Source organism: Etheostoma cragini, chromosome 5, assembly GCF_013103735.1.
Source record: "Etheostoma cragini isolate CJK2018 chromosome 5, CSU_Ecrag_1.0, whole genome shotgun sequence".
NCBI classification, from domain to species: Eukaryota; Metazoa; Chordata; class Actinopteri; order Perciformes; family Percidae; genus Etheostoma; species Etheostoma cragini.
Genome location: NC_048411.1, coordinates 22,705,924 through 22,725,326, shown reverse-complemented (window position 1 = coordinate 22,725,326; position 19,403 = coordinate 22,705,924). Strand labels below are relative to the sequence as shown.

General features: G+C 38.9%; 1 protein-coding gene across 1 annotated transcript; it reads left to right on the top strand.

Moving 5' to 3' along the window:
- Positions 1-3,917: 3,917 nt before the first annotated feature.
- On the top strand, positions 3,918-14,287 carry si:ch211-236k19.2 (LIM/homeobox protein Lhx6). Its single transcript, XM_034872796.1, has 9 exons — positions 3,918-4,151; positions 4,780-4,910; positions 5,529-5,660; positions 6,148-6,269; positions 8,904-9,124; positions 9,881-9,981; positions 10,072-10,167; positions 12,891-13,062; positions 14,090-14,287. The coding sequence occupies exons 2-9, from the start codon at positions 4,908-4,910 to the stop codon at positions 14,170-14,172; spliced, it is 930 nt and encodes a 309-aa protein (XP_034728687.1). The 5' UTR covers positions 3,918-4,151; positions 4,780-4,907; the 3' UTR covers positions 14,173-14,287.
- The last annotated feature ends 5,116 nt before the right edge of the window (positions 14,288-19,403 follow it).

Here is a 19,403-nt window from a genome sequence, read left to right as displayed (position 1 = left end):
GTGAACCCCTCTGCACCTCCACAGCGAGCAGACCACTAACGTCATACATTGTTGACATACCAGCCATCAAGCTGTCCACTGGGGCCCATTTGATAGCTCTAATAGCTTTAGCATGCGGTACTGTTTGTTTACAGTGTGCTGGTCACTTATTGTTTGTGTCAGAGACAGCTGTGCGTCAAGGAAGGGCATGGCCTGCTGGACAGAGCAGACACACACTCACACACACACACACGTGATATTCACACATGCACAGAGCTGTACAGGATGCAACAGGTGACCCATCCTTGCATATTACCATTGTCAGGAGGTCGCTGTGCAGTGCCAGATCTTTAAGGAGGAAATAACATATCTTTTATTTGACAAGTAGCCTACATATGCAAAAACATTTAGTTCATTTAACCCATCTTAACTGATTAGGAGCAGTGGACAACTCCTCTTTATTTTACTCAACAAATTCTATCATGCTTCGACGGGAATGATAGAGCTCCTTCAGATGTTATTGCAAAAAGTAATTTGTTTGTTTATGGAGGATGATGGGTGTGTTTTACACGTTGCTGTAGAGTAAAGTTTGTCAGCCCTTGGGCGCCCCCTAACGGTCTGGGCCCCCAAGCAGTCGCCTGGCTTGCTCTGGCCATCGTCCGACCCGTCTCCAGTTGCCAGGATCTACGTCAAGGGCAACGGCAGCACGCAGTTCTTTATAGTGGGAGGAAACCAGAGCACCCAGAGGAAACCCGCACAAACACGGGGGTCACATTGAATGTAACCAATTACATTTACTCAAGTACTGTACTCACAATTTTGGTATTTTCATGTTGTGCTAATTTATACTTGAATAACATAGTACAATGTTACAATGTTAAGTACAACATAAGTATACAGTACAGTATACTTGTGTTGTCATTTTTATTCCACTATATTATTTGATAGCTTCAGTTACTTTGCAGTTTCAGATTATTAATACAATATTTAATCAACTAAATAATTTGTATGTATTGTTCAGCTACCCACTTATATATAATGTAGCTAAAATAAGCCACACCTTTACCAGCTACAAAATTAAAATTGACAAACTAAACAAATTTGTAATTATGATTTAGTAATATAATTCTGAAATGGGCATTTCTGCATAATGAGTTTTTTTTTCTTTGCTTATTGTACTTGGATCCTATTTTGATGCTGCGTACTTATTTATTTATTTATTTATTCATTCATTTATTTAATATTGGTGACAAACTCTCTTTAACAAGCTTTAACAAGAACGCCTTTGATTTTCTACCTGTCATTTGTCAAGATGAAAATGGTCCACAACAGCATTATTCCTGATTTACTTACTTGGTCATGTAACAAAAAATCAATGTCTCTGAAAAGGTCAAAGATCAAAAACCGTCCCTTGCACATCATCACTAAAGAGCAACAATAATGGAGGTGACATAACACTCATCCCTCTTTCTTTAAGTCCTCCTTCATCTAGGCAAGCCCACCAGTTGACCTTGCTCCATCTGGTAAATACAGGTTATGAACAGAGCTGCTGAAGTGTGTTACACTGACAACACAAAGAGTCTGAGACAATGTTTGTCTGCTGTTCTGCTGAGATGCTTTTTAAGTGATCAATTAGAATTAAAGTGTCATTGATTTCAAAGAAACCTTTACCTTAATTCTCTTTATTCTTACTCTGTAGGTGCAAGGAGTTTAATGATTATCGTGAAATAAATGTAAAGCTTTAGTGCAAGACTTTCAACACAAAGCTATGACGTCACTGTGAAATCTCAAAAATGTCAACTAATCCAGAATATAGATTTCCTTGATCTCTTCAGTTCACTTTAACACAAAAGAAAACCAAAACAAGTGGGAAGATACCTATTTAGTTAGTTTGGTACAGTAGGCCTATGTTGTTTAATGTGCTGTGCATGGACACCAAAACCACAATTTCAGTGGGGAACATTTGTCAGATAAGAACTTCTAGTTATATTTGTTTCATCCTTCAATCCCTAAAATCCTTTCAAGATAGAATGCTTTATTAACATTTCGGCATAAACAGAAACGTCAGGACATCAAATAACCACACTGAGACACAGAACATCAAGTGAAGACATTTTGTGTGAAGAGGTCACAAAGGCCATCAAGACAAAACATGTAAATCTTTTCTAATGTTCCACGTAAGGAGGCAGGTTGGGTTGGCAGATGGATCAAATAAACACAGGAGGCCTGAGTGAAACTTGTCCTAAACCAAAAGTCAACTGTCATTTTCAAATGTTTTACAGATGATGCAATGATGTGTGGTGTTTCCTCCTTTGGAGTTTTACGTCACTCATTTTAAGCCAATCTCTAATGTTTTCCTAACCCTAAATAATTTTGTTGCCAAAACTTAACTAGTTCCATCACGTTCTTTAAACTGTAGGCTACCTGTTACGTTCGATATTAGCCTATATACACAATATCATATCACCATATGTATCAGGAATGGTACATCCACTTTTGAGACCCTAGCCAGACTCTGCTAGCCTGGGCCAAGGAAGATAGGCAGCCAGCTGACCGTCAAGTTTTATAATTTAAACTTCAGAGTGAACAGAGGAAAGGTAGAGAAGAGGAGCTCAAGCCAGCAGGACCATCTCTGAGGCCATCTCCTGACTACAAGTCGCTCATCAGGACAGAGAAATCCACTCACCAGCCCCCTGCTGACTCTGCTATATCCTGCTCGGTCTGGGTTTGCAAATGGAAACATCAGAGTATAACGACTAAAACGTGAAGGTGGCTTTCAGTTACTTCCTACGGATATGACTATCTCTGCGTCCATCTCCATCTGTTTTTATTCAACTGACCGACTCTTTTTCCATGTGCCGATCTGACGGATACATTCTAATTTACGATGAATGCAAGAAGCTGATAGGATAACATTTCACTGGACTTATACCTCAAACGGTTTCATGTGACAAATAAAATTGATTTATAAATGGAACATTGCCACCACGGTGCAGCAGTGGGGAGTCTTTGATAATCGACCTATGATGTCGGTTAGGTATATCGTTTAGAAATGACTCCGATGCTGCCTAAATGCTGGTATTGGATTCGGCGAGTAGGCCCATGTGAAACTCTGCACCGATCCGATACCAAGTCATTTGAAGCCCTGAAAAAAAACGTTTGTTATGACTGACTGTCAAACTAGACAATAAAAGAAAGTTGCATGTCATTCATTCATTCATGCATTCAGTCTGTATTTGTTTTTGTTTCACAAATCTCATATCCGTACATGGTTAAACAGCTGATAACACACAACGTGTAAACACAATTGTCTCTATATATTTATATTTTATGCAGCGTAGTATATATTGTGTATATATTTATATAGCCTATATGTTTTCTTATTTTTGCTCTGGTATTGAGCAGTTTCAGCCGATACACAAGTTCAAGTAGCCTAATGGAATCCTGTCGTAAAGGAATTTCTTTTATCGGAACTCCCCTTCCAATAACCATTTCAAAGTGCATGCAATCGTTGTTTAGGCTCTATTGAATAGGGACAAAAAGGTGGGGTGGATAAGACTGCCAAAGGAACTTTAAAACTCCATTACAAATTAAGTATAGGCCTATATGATGGATAATTAGCAGTGTAAAGTTCGCATCATTATCTTCTCACACCTCTTACCCCCCCATCACTCTGCAATCAGTGAAGAGATTTCTATCAACTAATTCTGGCCTCCAGTCTGTAACCATCTTTCTCAGAAAATAAGAGAGACCTTTCAGATAAGTAGAAGGGGATGTCAGCCAGATTATCACCATTAGGCTGTCTTTGTTTTTGTTTTTATGAATTTCTACCCTGAATGTTCTTGTGAGCCCACGGAAAAGGAGGGCGAACCCGCAGGTCATGCCGGTCCAATGGGCAGCATCACATCCTGTCTGACTGAACAGGGTGTAAACTTCGAGTCGAGGCGAAAAGAAGGAACCACAGCGGACAGTCGGTCAGGAAGGCACACACTGGTTCCGCTGGTTCGATCGCCACAAAGTTCATGAAGTTGGATTATATTTTTTTAAAGAAAGAGAACATAGCCTCTACTCGATTTTATAGAGCAATCACGGAATTATTTGGATATTTAGCTTGTGATGTTCTGGAGACGATTATTGGACGATGTTTTCGCTGCTTTTGGGAGGTTTTCCATGTATGAAGTATATGTTTATCTATTCCCATATAGGCCATCTCTTTTTATTTCACTGTCTCCAATATTTATACCGTAGCTGCAATTAACATGATCTTGCATTCCCGTTAATTTTGACAAAATGAAGGACAACACGGACTTCGGATTGCCACCCAAACGCGATTTTTTTGGCAGTTTATGAATGCAGCTGTAATCACCCAGGGGAGCCTCAAGTACTTAAATGGGTCCATCATGAGAACGAGACAATCAAGCTCCTTTATGCCTCGAGATCAGCTGCAGTTTCTGCACATTGTCTGTTATGAATAGACCGATCTCCAATTGAGCCTCTTCACTTCAGATTTTTCGATTTTCGATTACAGCTATTGAAATTAAAATGCGCCCTTTTTTCTCTCTCTCTGAGCTTGGTGGCTCGGTTGCCTTTTCTTGATTGCCAGATGAAATTGACACTCGGGTTGCCACTTATCAAGCGAAGCATTTCAATCCACCGCTAATTGCAGATAGTGCCATCCTTTCTTTTCACTGCGCGTGATTGCACGGGAATAGAGCCTCCTATATTGCGCACAAGAGGAATGATCGATCAAATATAAGATTTTTTCCCTTCTAATTGCATCAAAATGTCTTTTGTTGCCAGGGTTTAAATGCACGAGAAACTGTTATTCGTTGTTTTGTACCGGATATAGTGTGGGTTGGGGCAGAGATGCGTAATGCGCAGAGCAAGCTCCATCTTCTCTCCAAATAGGCAGCGTTCAAGACCCGAAAATGGTGAGTCACAAACATCTGGACGAGTTTGCTTTGCAGCCTTTTGATTTCTTTGTCTTTCGATCTGTGTAAGGTTATTTGATTCCTCTTCTTCCTGAACTTTTTACATGCAGGATTACCTCGGCAGGACTCTGAATTTGGCAGAGGTTCAAGTTTAATCAGCTAGACAGTAACTAAAGGCTGGATGTTTCTGGGAGGAGAGTAAAGCCCTCACAACTCCATTCATTCACGTTAAATTTGCGGATTACATTTTTAAAATGAGAGTAATCTTGGTAATGTAAAATATAGCAAAATGAAAAACTGAATGTCAAAATTAGGCCTACTTGTTGCGCGGATGTAGGCACATAGGTTCATTAATGCAGGCTATAGGTTAAACATAAAGAAAAGCCACTGGATAAAAAATAATGGCCTTTTTCGGAAGTAAATTAAATTAAAAATATATGTCGCACAGGCGATGTGTTTTTCCAGGATTGGATCTTCATGTAAACATGTCGGAACTATTTCACGGAATCTTTTTTTTTTTTTTAGTGAATCTACTCTTAATAATAAATACAAGAAGGGAAATCAGCAATGACGATGACTCTGTCTTCTCTTTGATACAAACTGTGTTTTTTGACGCAGTCTAAATCGGAGGTGAAGAAGGAGTCCGGTGAGTTCAGTCCGTCGGAGGCCGCCTGCCGCTGCTCTCCTCCGGCGGCCAAGAACCAGTGCGCCAGTTGCGAGATGGAGATCCATGACCGATACCTACTGAAGGTGAGAAATAGCCTACGAGGCACAATGATCAATATTTACACTCTCAGAAAGAAAGAATTGCGGATAATAGGCTATCCGCAAAGCTACAAACGATTTAAGATCCAACTCCTTCTCTTAATTTGGTTTGCAGCTTTTCATGTAATTCATTTCTTTATTTTTGTCTTTACTATACTATACTAGCTGATATTGATCTCAACAAAATATGAGCATAAATAGGCACAAAGTACATGTGGTGATCATTTCATGACTCAGTATTATCCTACAATTCGTTTTTTTTTTTATCTTGTGAGGCTTCTTCCTTCCGTTTGTAAAATAAATAAAGAAAGAAAGCTGCACCACTAGTTCGTTGAGGTTTGAATTCAACAATAAGATGCAGGCTATGGCACGTTGTTTAACATCTCGACGAAAGTGTCAGTGCACCGATTATCGGCCATACACTCAGTGCATGTGTCTGTAAGTGTGATTGTATTCTTCTAAATCTCCACAGGTCAACAACCTGAATTGGCACCTGGGGTGTTTGGAGTGTTCAGTGTGCAGAGCGTCGCTGCGCCAACACAACAGCTGCTACGTGAAAAACAAAGAAATCTACTGCAAACTGGATTATTTCAGGTATTAAATCTCTGAATTTGTTCTAAGCTGTTAGGTGATTATTTTTTTTATGACGCGAGCATTTTCTAGAAATTGTTATCTTACAATCTTTTATTTTTTTTTCATCATCAGTGAAGTTCATTTTATAATGTGAAAGCGTAATTAACTGTAAAACTATTCAGTTTGATAAGTACTAGCCCAAAGCTTTATTCGGTAATGGAGTCACTGCATTGAAAACAGTATGTCATTTTTAGTGTGCGTGTGTGTGTGTGTGTGTGTGTGTGTGTGTGTGTGTGTGTGTGTGTTTCTGTATGTGTGTGTGTGTGTGTGTGTATGTGTGTGTGTGTGTTTCTGTATGTGTGTAGGCTATGTATATAGGCCTATTTCTAATTAATAATTAAATAACACATTTTGAATGGGGTTAAATTCAAATGTGTCGATTATCTAAATTACATTGCGGTTGTTTAAACGTTTACTTTTACGTTTTTATTTAATTTAAAGTTTGTTTTAATAAAATAAAAAATATTTATTTTATATGTCGATGTAGTTTATTCTGAAAAATATATTGCAAATTGCCTGTGCACGGCATGTAACCCATGGACTGCACTACACTATAGTCCATCGTGTTGGTTTCGAGGCAAATACCTTGAACTGCAGATGTCAGTTGGATTTGTTGAGTAGAAAGAACAGCCTCCACGGCAATAATATTGTCACAATAGTCATTTGTCTGTTGAATGACACGTATGAGCGAAAGGGAATAAAGTTGTCTCGGCGCCACCCAAAATTCTGATACTGATGATATATGTTTTATCCAATGTAAATCTCCCCTTAAATCCCCAAATTCTCACAAACGATCCCTAATAAACAAATGATTCAAATAGAGACTTGAAGAGCATCCTTACTGTTCTTTTTTATGTTGATTAAAAGGCATGCAGACAGACCAAATATGCATATTAACATCATAATCATTTTTTAACCATTATTATTTCTTGACATGCAGCATGATAGATGAATTCCTCTCCACTTCAATTCCGATAAAAACATGTTTTTACAAAATATTTCAGACTACATTATAAAGGCTTTTAAGAGTTATTTGATGGCACTTCACCTTTAAAGGAAAATAATACATCTCCAGTAACAGGGGGAACCATGTCTGATGCCTTAAATATTATTTTATCCAGGTGATAAATGATTGTACATAATTTGGTTTATTCTTCAAGGTTTTTTTTATTTTTACATCTAATTAAACTTTGCTCTCCAAGATCAACTTTCAGGCTCCATTAAAAATCTCTCAGTTAAAAATGTGTTCTGCATGCACCATGATGGGCTTTTGGTCGACAAGGCCTTACATAATATATCACAGCAGACCACTAACTAAACCAAGTGAAACAAATTCCCAGACTGTAAAATGACAGTGAACACAACCCTCAAATAAAAAAAAAGGTGGATGACCCTCAACTGCATGTCAATGAGATTTGGTAGTTTGACTGATGGCAAATTAGTTTGAAAATGTGCACCACTAATGTACAAAAGGAACTGCATTATTTAATATTAACTATACATTATTTGTGTTCAGTAGAGAGAACATTTAGGAAAATCTAGTTTTAGGACCTTATTATTTTAGTTTATATTGTGGTCACATTGTGCATATAAAAAAAAAAACAGACAATGGTGGAATGTAACTAAGTAAATTTACAATAGTACTGTAGGCTACATAAGTAAAAACTTGAGGTACTTATACTTTACTTCTCCTCCACTACATTTTAGAGAGAAACATTTTTACTCCATTGCATTCAACCAACAGTTTGAGTTACTAGTTTCTTTATAGATTAAACTTTTTGCACACAGAACACATGTAGTTTGTAAAAATTTCGTTTTATATTAAACTACCCAACAATACATAGCACAGGCCTGAAATGATTAGCTGATTCATCACTTAGTTGATCGAAGGAACTGTTTTGATCGTTGCCACATTCTAAATTGTGAGGATTTTTCTGTATTGAGTACTTTTACTTTTATACTATAAGTGCATTTCCCTAATGATACTTACATACTTTTACGTAAGTAACATTTTCCTTGCAGGACTTTTACTTGTAAAAGAGTAGTTTTACAGTGTGGTACTAGTACTTAGAAGTAAAGGATTTGAATACTTCTTCCACCACTGCACACAGACACATTTTTAAGGCATGGACAGATAATGAGACAAGTGGCCCCTGGGCACAGACATAAACAAGCCACCTCACTACACCTCCTACAAGACACCAAGACTGAAAGATACACAAAGATGTTGTTGGTTGAAAAACTGCAGCTGAACTTTAGAATTTAGTTTACTCTGGAGATGAAGAGAGGCTGTCTGACTCTTATCCAAAGCGTCCTGCCTTGACAGATCAACAAGAACACTCCTCTGGATAGCTGTTATACAAAATACAGTAAACTACGCCAAAACATGATCACAGAATTGTAGTTTTACTGATGAAATGTAAAAAAGTCTCAATGTGCTGTGTAGTAATATTAAAAAAGAAGAAATATTGAATAGGGTTTGGTTAGCAGATAATCAATATTTAAATAATCTGAAAAGGATCAGGTCATCTGTACTTTTAACTGCTCTGTAGCCCACAAGCACCCATCACCTGCCTGTTTCCTTCTACCTCACAGTAGGTTCGGCACTAAGTGCGCCCAGTGTGGCCGGCAGGTGTACGCCAGTGACTGGGTTCGGCGGGCACGGGGCAGCGTGTACCACCTGGCCTGTTTCGCCTGCTTCTCCTGCAAGAGGCAGCTGTCCACCGGGGAGGAGTTCGGCCTGGTGGAGGGAAGGGTCCTCTGCCGCAGCCACTACAACATCATGCTCGACAACCTCCGCAGGGCTGCAGAAAATGGTAACAATCATAGTAAATATAGCCTTCTCTTCTGATGGTCTCAGTTTGGATTACCAGTGAAAAGAAGTTATTTTCCACACTGGCTGACAACAACACAGATATGTTGTCTGTGATCTCAATCCAGGTATATCAAGTGAAATATTAAAATACAAGGAACCTTGTTTCATTATAAATGCATCATTGTATCAAAAATGTTTTCAACACCGAATACCAATATTTGATCTATGGTAACTTATTGAATTCAAGATATTGTGAAGATCAGAGGGTTTGAACAGAGGTTGTCTCTGAAACATGAGATGCAATTTGGCTTAGGACAGGTAACTTAACTCGGAAAAGAGGGTAGTTTTGAGGAAGGCTAAGAAAAACAATCACAGTTAGAAAACAACAGAGAGTGATAGTTCATCCTCAGTTCATCATGTTACATGTCTCAAAAAAGCAAAAGTCTGTTATGTTCCAAATGGATCCGAAAATATACACCAACCTTGTTATTTCTTAAATGATCACTGCTCTAGTGTGAGTCTGCTCTCTGCTGTGCTTTCAGTGAGTAAAATGTTGGCCGTAACAGTACAAAAACTTTGGACTGTGCGGTGGTTGGCAAGAAAACATTTTGTTACATGGGTTGTTTGGACAAAGCTGAGCCGCAAGAAAATTGGCCTGTAAAATGTTGTTGTGTGTAATTTCACAATACAATGACTTAAATGTAGTTTTCTGGTAAAGTGACAGTATGAGACCTGCTGTGACTGTGCTCTCTTAAAGGCACAGGACTGACTCTGGAAGGAGCATTGCCCTCTGATCAGGACTGCCAACCAAAACCAGCTAAGAGGGCGCGGACATCGTTTACTGCTGAGCAGCTGCAGGTGTGTGGGCGCAGTGGTACCTGTTGTGTGTGTGTGTGTGTGTGTGTGTTTGTGTGGGTTCATGGTGTCCATGACTCTGTGTCCTCGCAGGTGATGCAGTCTCAGTTTGCTCAGGACAACAACCCTGATGCTCAGACTCTACAGAAACTGGCAGAAATGACGGGTCTGAGCAGACGAGTCATACAGGTAGGAAATAATAAAACACTATATAACGCAATTTTAAAAGTTCTTAGACTAATGGTTCCCAGCTGGAGGTTGAAAGATTTTAAAGGGGTAGTGAGATGTTTAATGACACTTTGAGTCCTGACACAATCGTTCACTACCCAACAACGTGCCAATGTATGTTCCCTTAAAGTTGCCTGAATTTTTGGACAACATAAAAAAAACTTTCACAGACTTAGGAATTGTCAAGGAGTGCATGAGTGAAGCAACTGAGACCTTACTGGAGGGGAAACAAGAGTTGTGTGAAACATCTATCAAATCCCCATGTCAGCATCAACAGCCACATGAAAAACAGAAATATTAACCTAGGATGTGCTAGAACAGCTGGATCAAGCAATTCGCAAGGCAACCTTTGCAGGCTTAGCTTTAAATGAGTCAACTGATGTGTCTGACAATGCTCAGCTGTTAGTTTATGTGAGACTTTTCAACAGTAAGAAGAAAGAGTTGACCTGTTGGGTGATACATCTCTTGATACCGGTACAAGAGGAGAGGACATCTGCCTGGCCTTAAAGAAGATGTTAGCAGGGAGGGAATAGAACCAAAAAAAGTGGTTTCCTTAACCACAGACGGATCCCCTGCTATGGTCGGGAGAGATAGAGGAGCTGTGGCAAGAATGAAAGAGGACAATCCAGAGCTCATCTCTTACCATTGCATAATTCACCAAACAGTCTTGTGCGCCATCCTCACACGAGTATGCTGAGGTGATGAACACAATGATGAGAACTTCCTCAGGGCATCCTCTTCCCATCAGCATTGCATGCTCAGGGAATTCCTTAGAGAGATTGATGCAAATGCAGATGACCTGGTGCTGCACAACAATGTCCGATGGATCAGCAAACGCAAAGTGTTGGAGCGCTTTTGGTCCATCAGAGAGGAATTTGCAGCTTTTTACAGCTGTAGAGCCAGCAGGCAACACACTTTTCTCAATTTTTGGAAGATGAGAAGAAGATGGAGGCTGTGGCTTTTTTGGTTGATACCACTTTACACCTGAATGAACTACATTTAAAGCTACAGGCCAGCGACAATTCAGTTTGTCACCTGATGACAGCTGTCCGCTCCTTCCAAAAAAAAACTTGAGGTCTTCAAGTTAGACCTGCAGAGAGACTTTGCAGATTTCCCATCATTGAAGGAACAGGTTCAGGTTGAGAGAGATCAATCTGCATTTGTTGACTTGTTGACGAGCTGATGGTAAACTTCAGCAAACGTTCTCAAAGGAAGTCACACGGCACTTCATGTGGGCAAATGTTGGGGCTCTCCAGCTGCAACTGATCGATCTCCAAGCAGATTTGGCCCTGAAGGAGCAGTTTGGACGAGCTGGCCCTGCCACTGAGACCATTTCCCCAGATCAGAGGAAAGTGACCCTGTACATTTTGACCGTGATCGGTCCCTCTTACACCTGTGAGGCAGCACTCTCTACCATGAACATTATTAAAACTAAATATTGCTCCAAGATTAAAGATGGCCATTTACACATGTGCCTAAGAAAGACCCTGACACAATTCCAGCCTAGATTTAAAATCTTGGCAACACAAGGTAGAGCTTACGTCTCTAACTGAGCAAGAGAAAGTGGTGGGGAAAGAAGTAAACAAAGAAAAAAGGAAGTGTTAAAACTGTTTTGGTAAAGCTGTTTAGTTGTTATATATATTATATATTTGTTGATTGTTTACATTTGAAATTGAGCTGAGTTTTTTTCTAAAAGTAAGAACTTTATTTTAAGATGCCTTTTCAAAACATCTTCATTTAATTTTTAAATGCAAACCTTATTTTACCTGAAAAGAAAAAAATATATATTTTATTATTATTTTATAATTAAAGAGTCCAGTTCAATATGAAAAGTAATAACAAACATTGTTGGAATACTATTGAATTGTACTCCCTTTTTTATTTGACAATCAGATGTTGACTTCATACAGATGTTGATACTACTTCTAGGCTGCTTCAAAGTATATGGCACTGAATAAGGCATGTTAGACATTATAATGTTGCGGACCTTTGATTGAGGAATTTTCCTCTAACGGACCTCTTTGAATATTAATTGAATACCCCTGTCTTAGAAAAAAACACCACCTAAATCCAATGAATTTCCCCCAGACTTCCTCCTGTCCGGGTGGACTGATCTATGAAAACTAATTTAGATGAGTTGTTAAACGTTGTTGCTTGTCACCCCTTAAAATTAAACTTTTGTTTATATATTTTTTGAAAAAAGGTAAAATGTTTAGAAAGTTCAAATGTTTTCATTTGTATCCCAATTTTATGAAGTTGTGCCCCCTAAGATTTGGATGGAAACTAATGATTCATATATGTAGCACTATATATCCCTTAGTTGCATACTTGAGACAAAACTAATTGAGACAAAATTGCTAAAAAAAAACAAAGCAGGATGGACAAGTGAGAGATGGCATTCTCCTGATTATCAGGTGGTCTGACCAGACTTCAGACCATTTTCAACACTGAAACTCTTTAATGACCAATGAAGGTTAGAAGTGTCATACTTCAGAGTAAGTATATTTTCATTTTAGGTTTTACACTCTAAAACCATTATTCGGATGGGTAAAATCCTCCCACACCACACTGATATATAAATAAATAAATGGGATGTGGTGAGAAGAACAACACTCCTGATTTTCAGTGTTTTTGTGTTTCCCCCTGCTTGCTGCTTGTTCACGTTATCCTTATTGTTTCACCAGGTTTGGTTTCAGAACTGCCGTGCAAGACACAAAAAGCAGCCCCCTCAGTGTGGCTACTCTCAGGGCACTCCAATGTCCAGGATGCCTCCATCGCTGCCAGACGATGTCCACTATTCACAGTTCAGCAGCCCGGACCGACCACATCTATACGCCCTGCATGGATACCTGGACAGTGAGTTTAAGGGTCTTTATGTCAGTTCCATTCTGTTGAGTTTTGTGGTATAGTTGCACAAAGGAAAATAAGTATATGATACTATAATACATGAAAGGCAGAATGACATGCACTGCTTTAAATGCTTTGATTATATTCTATTTCCCAACATTTTAACTTCATAATCAGCTGTTATTAGAAATGTGAGGTACTTGTACCTGCCACTTTATACTTCTTTTACACTGCATTTCACATGGAAAATATTGCACTTTATAAATTCACTACATGTATCTGACAGCTGTAGTTACTAGTTATCAGGTAAACATGCAAAAAAAAACATGATCAGTATATAAAATATGATGCATGTTGTCATAATTTAAACTACACTATAATATGTTACTACAAAAATCACAGATATAATACCCAATAAGGATAAAGACAACAAAAAAGGATTAAGGTTCAAGAATAAAAAAATATGTAGATGTTTTAAATGTAGTACAAAGTGCATTTTGGTATGTGTGTACATACTGAAGTTTGTCCCAACCGTACAGCAAAATGTACATTGCCATTTTATTTGCACTTGAGTAGAAATATGCAAATGCATTTTGGAAGAAGGAACCTTCCTCTGTTGCTCTTCTTGAGGTTTCTTCCTTTTTTCTTCCTCGGTAAGGGTTTTTGGGGGGAGTTTTTTTATCATCCGACTAGAGGGTCTGCTGTACCCTACAGACTGTGAAGCCCTTTTGAGGCAAATGTTTGATTTGTGATTTTGGACTATTTAAATAAAAATTACTTGATTGAAATGAATTACAAAGGGACATTGTGATAATGTGTTTAAGTCCAAAGTTTGAAACACTGTGTAGTTTCAAGAATATACAGTCTAAATATCCTGGATCTCTTTCCTTACTTAGGGCAAAATGTTCCTCTGTGGCTTCAATCATCATTCAAGAATTGTTATCCCTCATTAGCAGCATTTTTTTGACCAAATTACATTAACTTGCTCACGTTGCTAAAACAAACTCATGTTGTTCCTTTTGTCCTCTTCGTGCAGCTCATCCCTTCTCCGTCCTTGCAGCCCCGGGCCACTTGGCCCACCCGTCCATCCCTTTACCACAGCTTCCCATCAGCCGCTGACCTCCTGCGTCTCCTTTTTCGCATCGTAACCACTCTGGTGTAGTGAAAAAAAATCCTGTGGGACGTATTGTCAGTAATCGGCTCTGTTTGGGAGTCTAATCGCCCAGGGCATGCAGGACTTCGGTGATCTCTTTTCAATCAGTTGGATTCTTCTTTGCTGTGAGATTGCTAAGCGGACTTGTCTTTTAAAGACAGCAGATTGTGGAGAAATGTCCTGTCTTGATGCTGACATGGAGAAGAAAAGAAGACCACTTTTATTTAGTTTTTCCTCTTTTTGGTGGAACACAAAACACTGAATCAGGTCAGGATTGTTTTCCTTTTGTTTACCGACTCATATAAGGTATTTCAATCATATTACCGCAATATGAAAAAAGGGAGTGTTGTAGCAGTATTACAATTAAACCTCAGCATTTGTTTTGTATTGGTGATGAGCACATTTGTAGCTTACTGTTGTTTGTTGTTGTATTGTTGTCAGAAAACTCTTATTTATTCAGAACAAAACTTCACTTTTTAAAAAAGCACTTTTAAATGTGTCTTGAAAAGAAATAAGTCAGTGATTGTACATTGTAAATACTGCCACAGTTTAATAAAAATGTATCAGAGCTGTTATAAAATTAATAATTAAGTAACAGGTTTAATTGACTCATGCAGAGAGAGCAAGATTGTGTGTGTGTGTGTGTGTGTGTGTGTGTGTGTGTGTGTGTGTGTGTGTGTGTGTGTGTGTGTGTGTGTGTGTGTGTGTGTGTGTGTGTGTGTGTGTGTGTGGGTGGGTGGGTGGGTGTGTGTGACAATGTCTGGATGAACACACATTTTAAAAGACCGAAATGTGAATGCATCTCCACATATATTATACGTACATCATGTTTTTACAGAACTACAAAAATCAAAAGGTCGCCTGTCAGAGGTTAAATACCTGCAGAAACCTATTATTGAGAGCAATATTCTGCGACAAACCTGCACATCATCTCCAATTTACATGCTGTACTTAACAGGAAATGTAATCAATACTATGAGCGTGGCCATTGATCTGGCAGCTTGTTGGCTTTTATGAGGCCTTTTAACACAGATTATCCACAGTTGTTACATTGATTGACAGCACTTAAGGGGCTGCGATGTGAAGAACGAATGGGATACTTTGAGTTAAAGGATATCATTAGATCTGGATTTTCCAAACTGGATCAATGTGCTGTTTTTTTACCCCTAAAGTAAATTCATGAATGTGCCACATCCATGCATTACTTTTTAAAAGCCCTCGAGCAACCATCAGCCCCGCATTCATACAGGATTTTTGAGGTAGGACGAGATATTGATTTTTTCAGAGTTTAAGAAAATCTGAGGATGAATTGTTGGCCGGCATATCTTTTTTACATAAACCCATAAAATGCACAAACAGTCTCTTAAATTAGTTTTCTTTTAAAGCAATAGCTCCACATTTTTGGGAAATACATTTATTTGCTTGTTTGCAAAGAGTTAGTTAAGGTTGATGAGAGAGATGGAGTCCTTCCCCTAGCGAGTGGCTCGATTCAAACCGGATCAACACTTATTTGTTTCTAGCCATTCACTACAGTTCATATCTCTAACATTTCTAACTAAATCAGGTCCCATGGTTGTCCATTAACAAGGGAGGGTTATTGCCACTTTATAAATAGACTAGCAGCCACTTGGCTTAGCTTAGCCAAAACACTGAAACAGTGGGATAAAAAAGCTAGCCCTTTGTTTGTTGCAACTGCTGCCAGCCAAGAAATCGAGCTGCATTCCCAGTGATTTTAGCCCCGTAAAAATAGCAAATTGTTGTTTTTACTTTTCTTGAACAGAGCAAAGGTAACTGTTTCCCCCTTTTTCCAGACTTCATGCTAAGCTAAGCTAACCGGCTTCTAGCTCCAGCTTCACATTCAGCCTATAGATGGGAGAGTGCTATTGATCCTCTGTTTCTAAAGAAAGCAAATAAGAGTTTTTACCTAACATTTCTAACTACTCCTTTAAAGATTTATGACCAAGAGCAGGATGTTTTTGCAGATAAAAAAAATAAAAACGTTCAGTGCTCTCTGGTATGCAAATGATATAGGCTAACGGTACTATTTAACTCCCATCAAATACATCTTTGGCATTTTTGTATTTATGTCCAACCATTCAGGTTGTCAAACATCTTTCTGAGAGGACTATCAAACAGGAGAGCAGCAGGACAACACGATGAAATTGGCCATAGATAGCTACCCAAATCATTCTGGGAAATGCAAATTAGCCCCACATGTAAAATTGTAAAATGAGTCATTTTCTGGCTTTGCATCTGTCCAAACTAGTTGCTGCCCCCACCATTCATTACACCTAAAAACGTTGTTGTACACTATTTGAGCTATCCCCATGTGTGTCTACGCTGACACTGCGGACGTAAACATACACGCCACTTGGCATGTTATCGCAAGAAAAACGAAACGGTTTAGTTTAGGAACTAGTGACATGCGGTTAGGTCAAGGAAAAGAAGAACAGGGTTAGTTTTAGTAAAAAAGAAACCAACGGCTCAGTTTAGGAAATGTGACACACGGGACATGACCCGCGGTCTTCGGGGTCTCTCATTTTACCTATCCACCACCACAACCAACCTCCCTGAGCAGATTTTCACCCTTTCATACTACTCGCTACGACAAGTATGTACCTTGACCTGTGACCCATGAATGACCTGTCGTTTTCTAAGCTTTCCCTTTGTCTCATCATGTCACAACTTGGTGTTTCTGGAAATTCCACCACATAGGCTTTATCAGTAGGCTACTCTTATTCTCTCTTAAACTTTATCTTTGAACTTAACTTTTCAAACAATCACTTTCAATCATTGCAATCTAGGAGAGCACCTGTTCAAGAAAATGAAGCTCCTTCTCATGACATTTTAGAACAAAAGCTGTCTATATGCTGAGCGGAGAGATTATCAGGCTGATATATTGTGGGCCACCTGCCAGCACTACACTGTAAAAATGCACATTTTTTCCCCATTAAAGTCCCTCTCAGATACGAGAGCTCGAGGCAGCATTTATGCATGTCTTCTCTCTATGCACAAGCATCCCAGAGCGTTTAATCCGCCCCGGTTTGTCATCGTGTAATGCGTCCACCTCAGTGATTGGCAGCATCAAGTGGTTACAGATGAAAGCAGGCCCCCTATGCTAATGAATAGGCCCCTGATTGCAGAGCTGCTCGCTCTCTGAATTACAGCGTCGCCCACCTAATGAGCAGATACACTGCAGTGCCCCTCGTCTCTGCGTATTCACATTTCTCTCCTTCACGCTGATGAGCTCTCCCCTGCAAAACAGTCAACAAGACCTCTGTGAAAGATTGCAATGTGAGCCATCTTCATCAGCACCCTCCTCCTTCTCCTTAAGTCTATTTCAGACGCTGCATTATGCTGGCAGGGTCTTCTAATTTTTTTCCACTGCTTCACTTGAGGACATTATTTGACTGAGCTTATCGCACATAAAGTATCTAAATGGCTTGTGAGCATGATAATGTCAGTTTCAACTCCTAAATAAAATAATTTGCTAAATACATTTTAAGAATATCTCATGAGATTAAAGAAAAAATCTTATTGTACGACTAAACTGAGTATGTTGTGCTAAATATAATTTCAGAAAGGCTATATTTGTGTACTGTACGTAAACATTTTAGGTGTGAAATAATCATCAGGAAACACAAGTTAAACAGACGGCACATAACTTTGCATTTCACTATCTCCTCATAAAATAAACATTTTAGGGACTGTACAAAATTATTAAAGTGGGGCTAAGCCTGATGTTTCACTTTGTTATAGACAAAGCCCTTTTAAAGGTTTATTACCTGGCCACTTCATACAGAACATGCTAGCTACAGCTGATAAAATCAACCATCAATATGCAGCCAATAAAACAACTAGGCTAGACATGCTTTTGTCCACGTCCTGTCTGAATCAAGGACCCCTTGTTTCAAGTATTGCTCTGAATTTTAAAGAATGAACTCTGGACATTTAGGGCAATGGTTAGTTGAGTTTTTAATCACTTGTAAACTTCGTTCAGCTTCAAAATGCATAGTTTTGTTGTTTTCTTTTAACAACAGCTACTTATTTCTGGTAGACTAATATCTAAATGCAACACCATCCATCAGCTGTTTGGTGACACAGGAGCAAAAACCAGCAATTAAAACTCCTCAGACTAAAGCCTGACTAAATGTTTTGTTCAGAACTAGACTATTTGAGGCTTCAGAGCAGGACCACGTCAACAAACAACAGTGGTCGGGTTAACACTACATGAGTGAACATTTTTAGGCAAAATGTCATTTTTTTAGGTAAACTGGACCACATCGAATTTACTTTGTGGATCAGGGTGTTTTGTTTAAATGTGGATATTGCACAGGCCTACCATTTAACCCAGCCTATAAAAGCTCCACACAACTGAATTTGGTATCAGGTTTCCAAACAAAGCCAAAATAAAGCAAAAGGATTGTAATCGACTTTGGACTACGGGTAGGTCAGTACATAGTATACTATAGAAATACAGAGAAATAAACAAAGAAATGTAAACTATGACATTTACAGTAGCGCACAAGAGCAGAAAGAAGGCTGACGAAAAGCAAGGAAATAGCTGAAACATATGATTCACTTTGCCCAGGCCGACGGCCAACCAAGCACTATGCAAAAATAAACACAGGACTCCAGATTTCCCAGAATGTGTTTATTTTGGGGGAGAGAAAGTTTTTTGAAATATCCCAGCACTTTAGTTTGATTCATATGAAGCTGTAGCAGGATATAAATCATTCTCCTGAAGCATGTTGGAGGTAGAAATGCCTGTTTTGCTGCATGTTAGGTATAAATGGTTGCACTATAACACGCTGAAAGATCAGGTTTCCATGGTGTACATATTCTCAGATTGTCAAAGTGCAGAAACAGAAATTTCATTATATTATTTAGCTTAACAAGAAAAAAATCAGTTTTTTCACTTAAAGTGTTAATAATATTCTCATTATAGGAGAATAGGTTTGTGTGGTTTAATAGTCAGTTTCAGCGTTTGAGGGCGTGCCACGCTAGCAGCTAGGTGAGCATTAAAGCGTTTTTATGGATCCCGTGTAACTTCTAGGCAAGTCCCACTCTACAAAGCAGCCTGTTTGGTTGGGGTTAGGCATTGACCTTGAGTGGTTAAGGTTAGGTTAGCCGATTGGTCAGGGGATAGGACCTGAACAAATCGGGTTCTGTTGCCTTGTGCAACTATTGAAGGGCG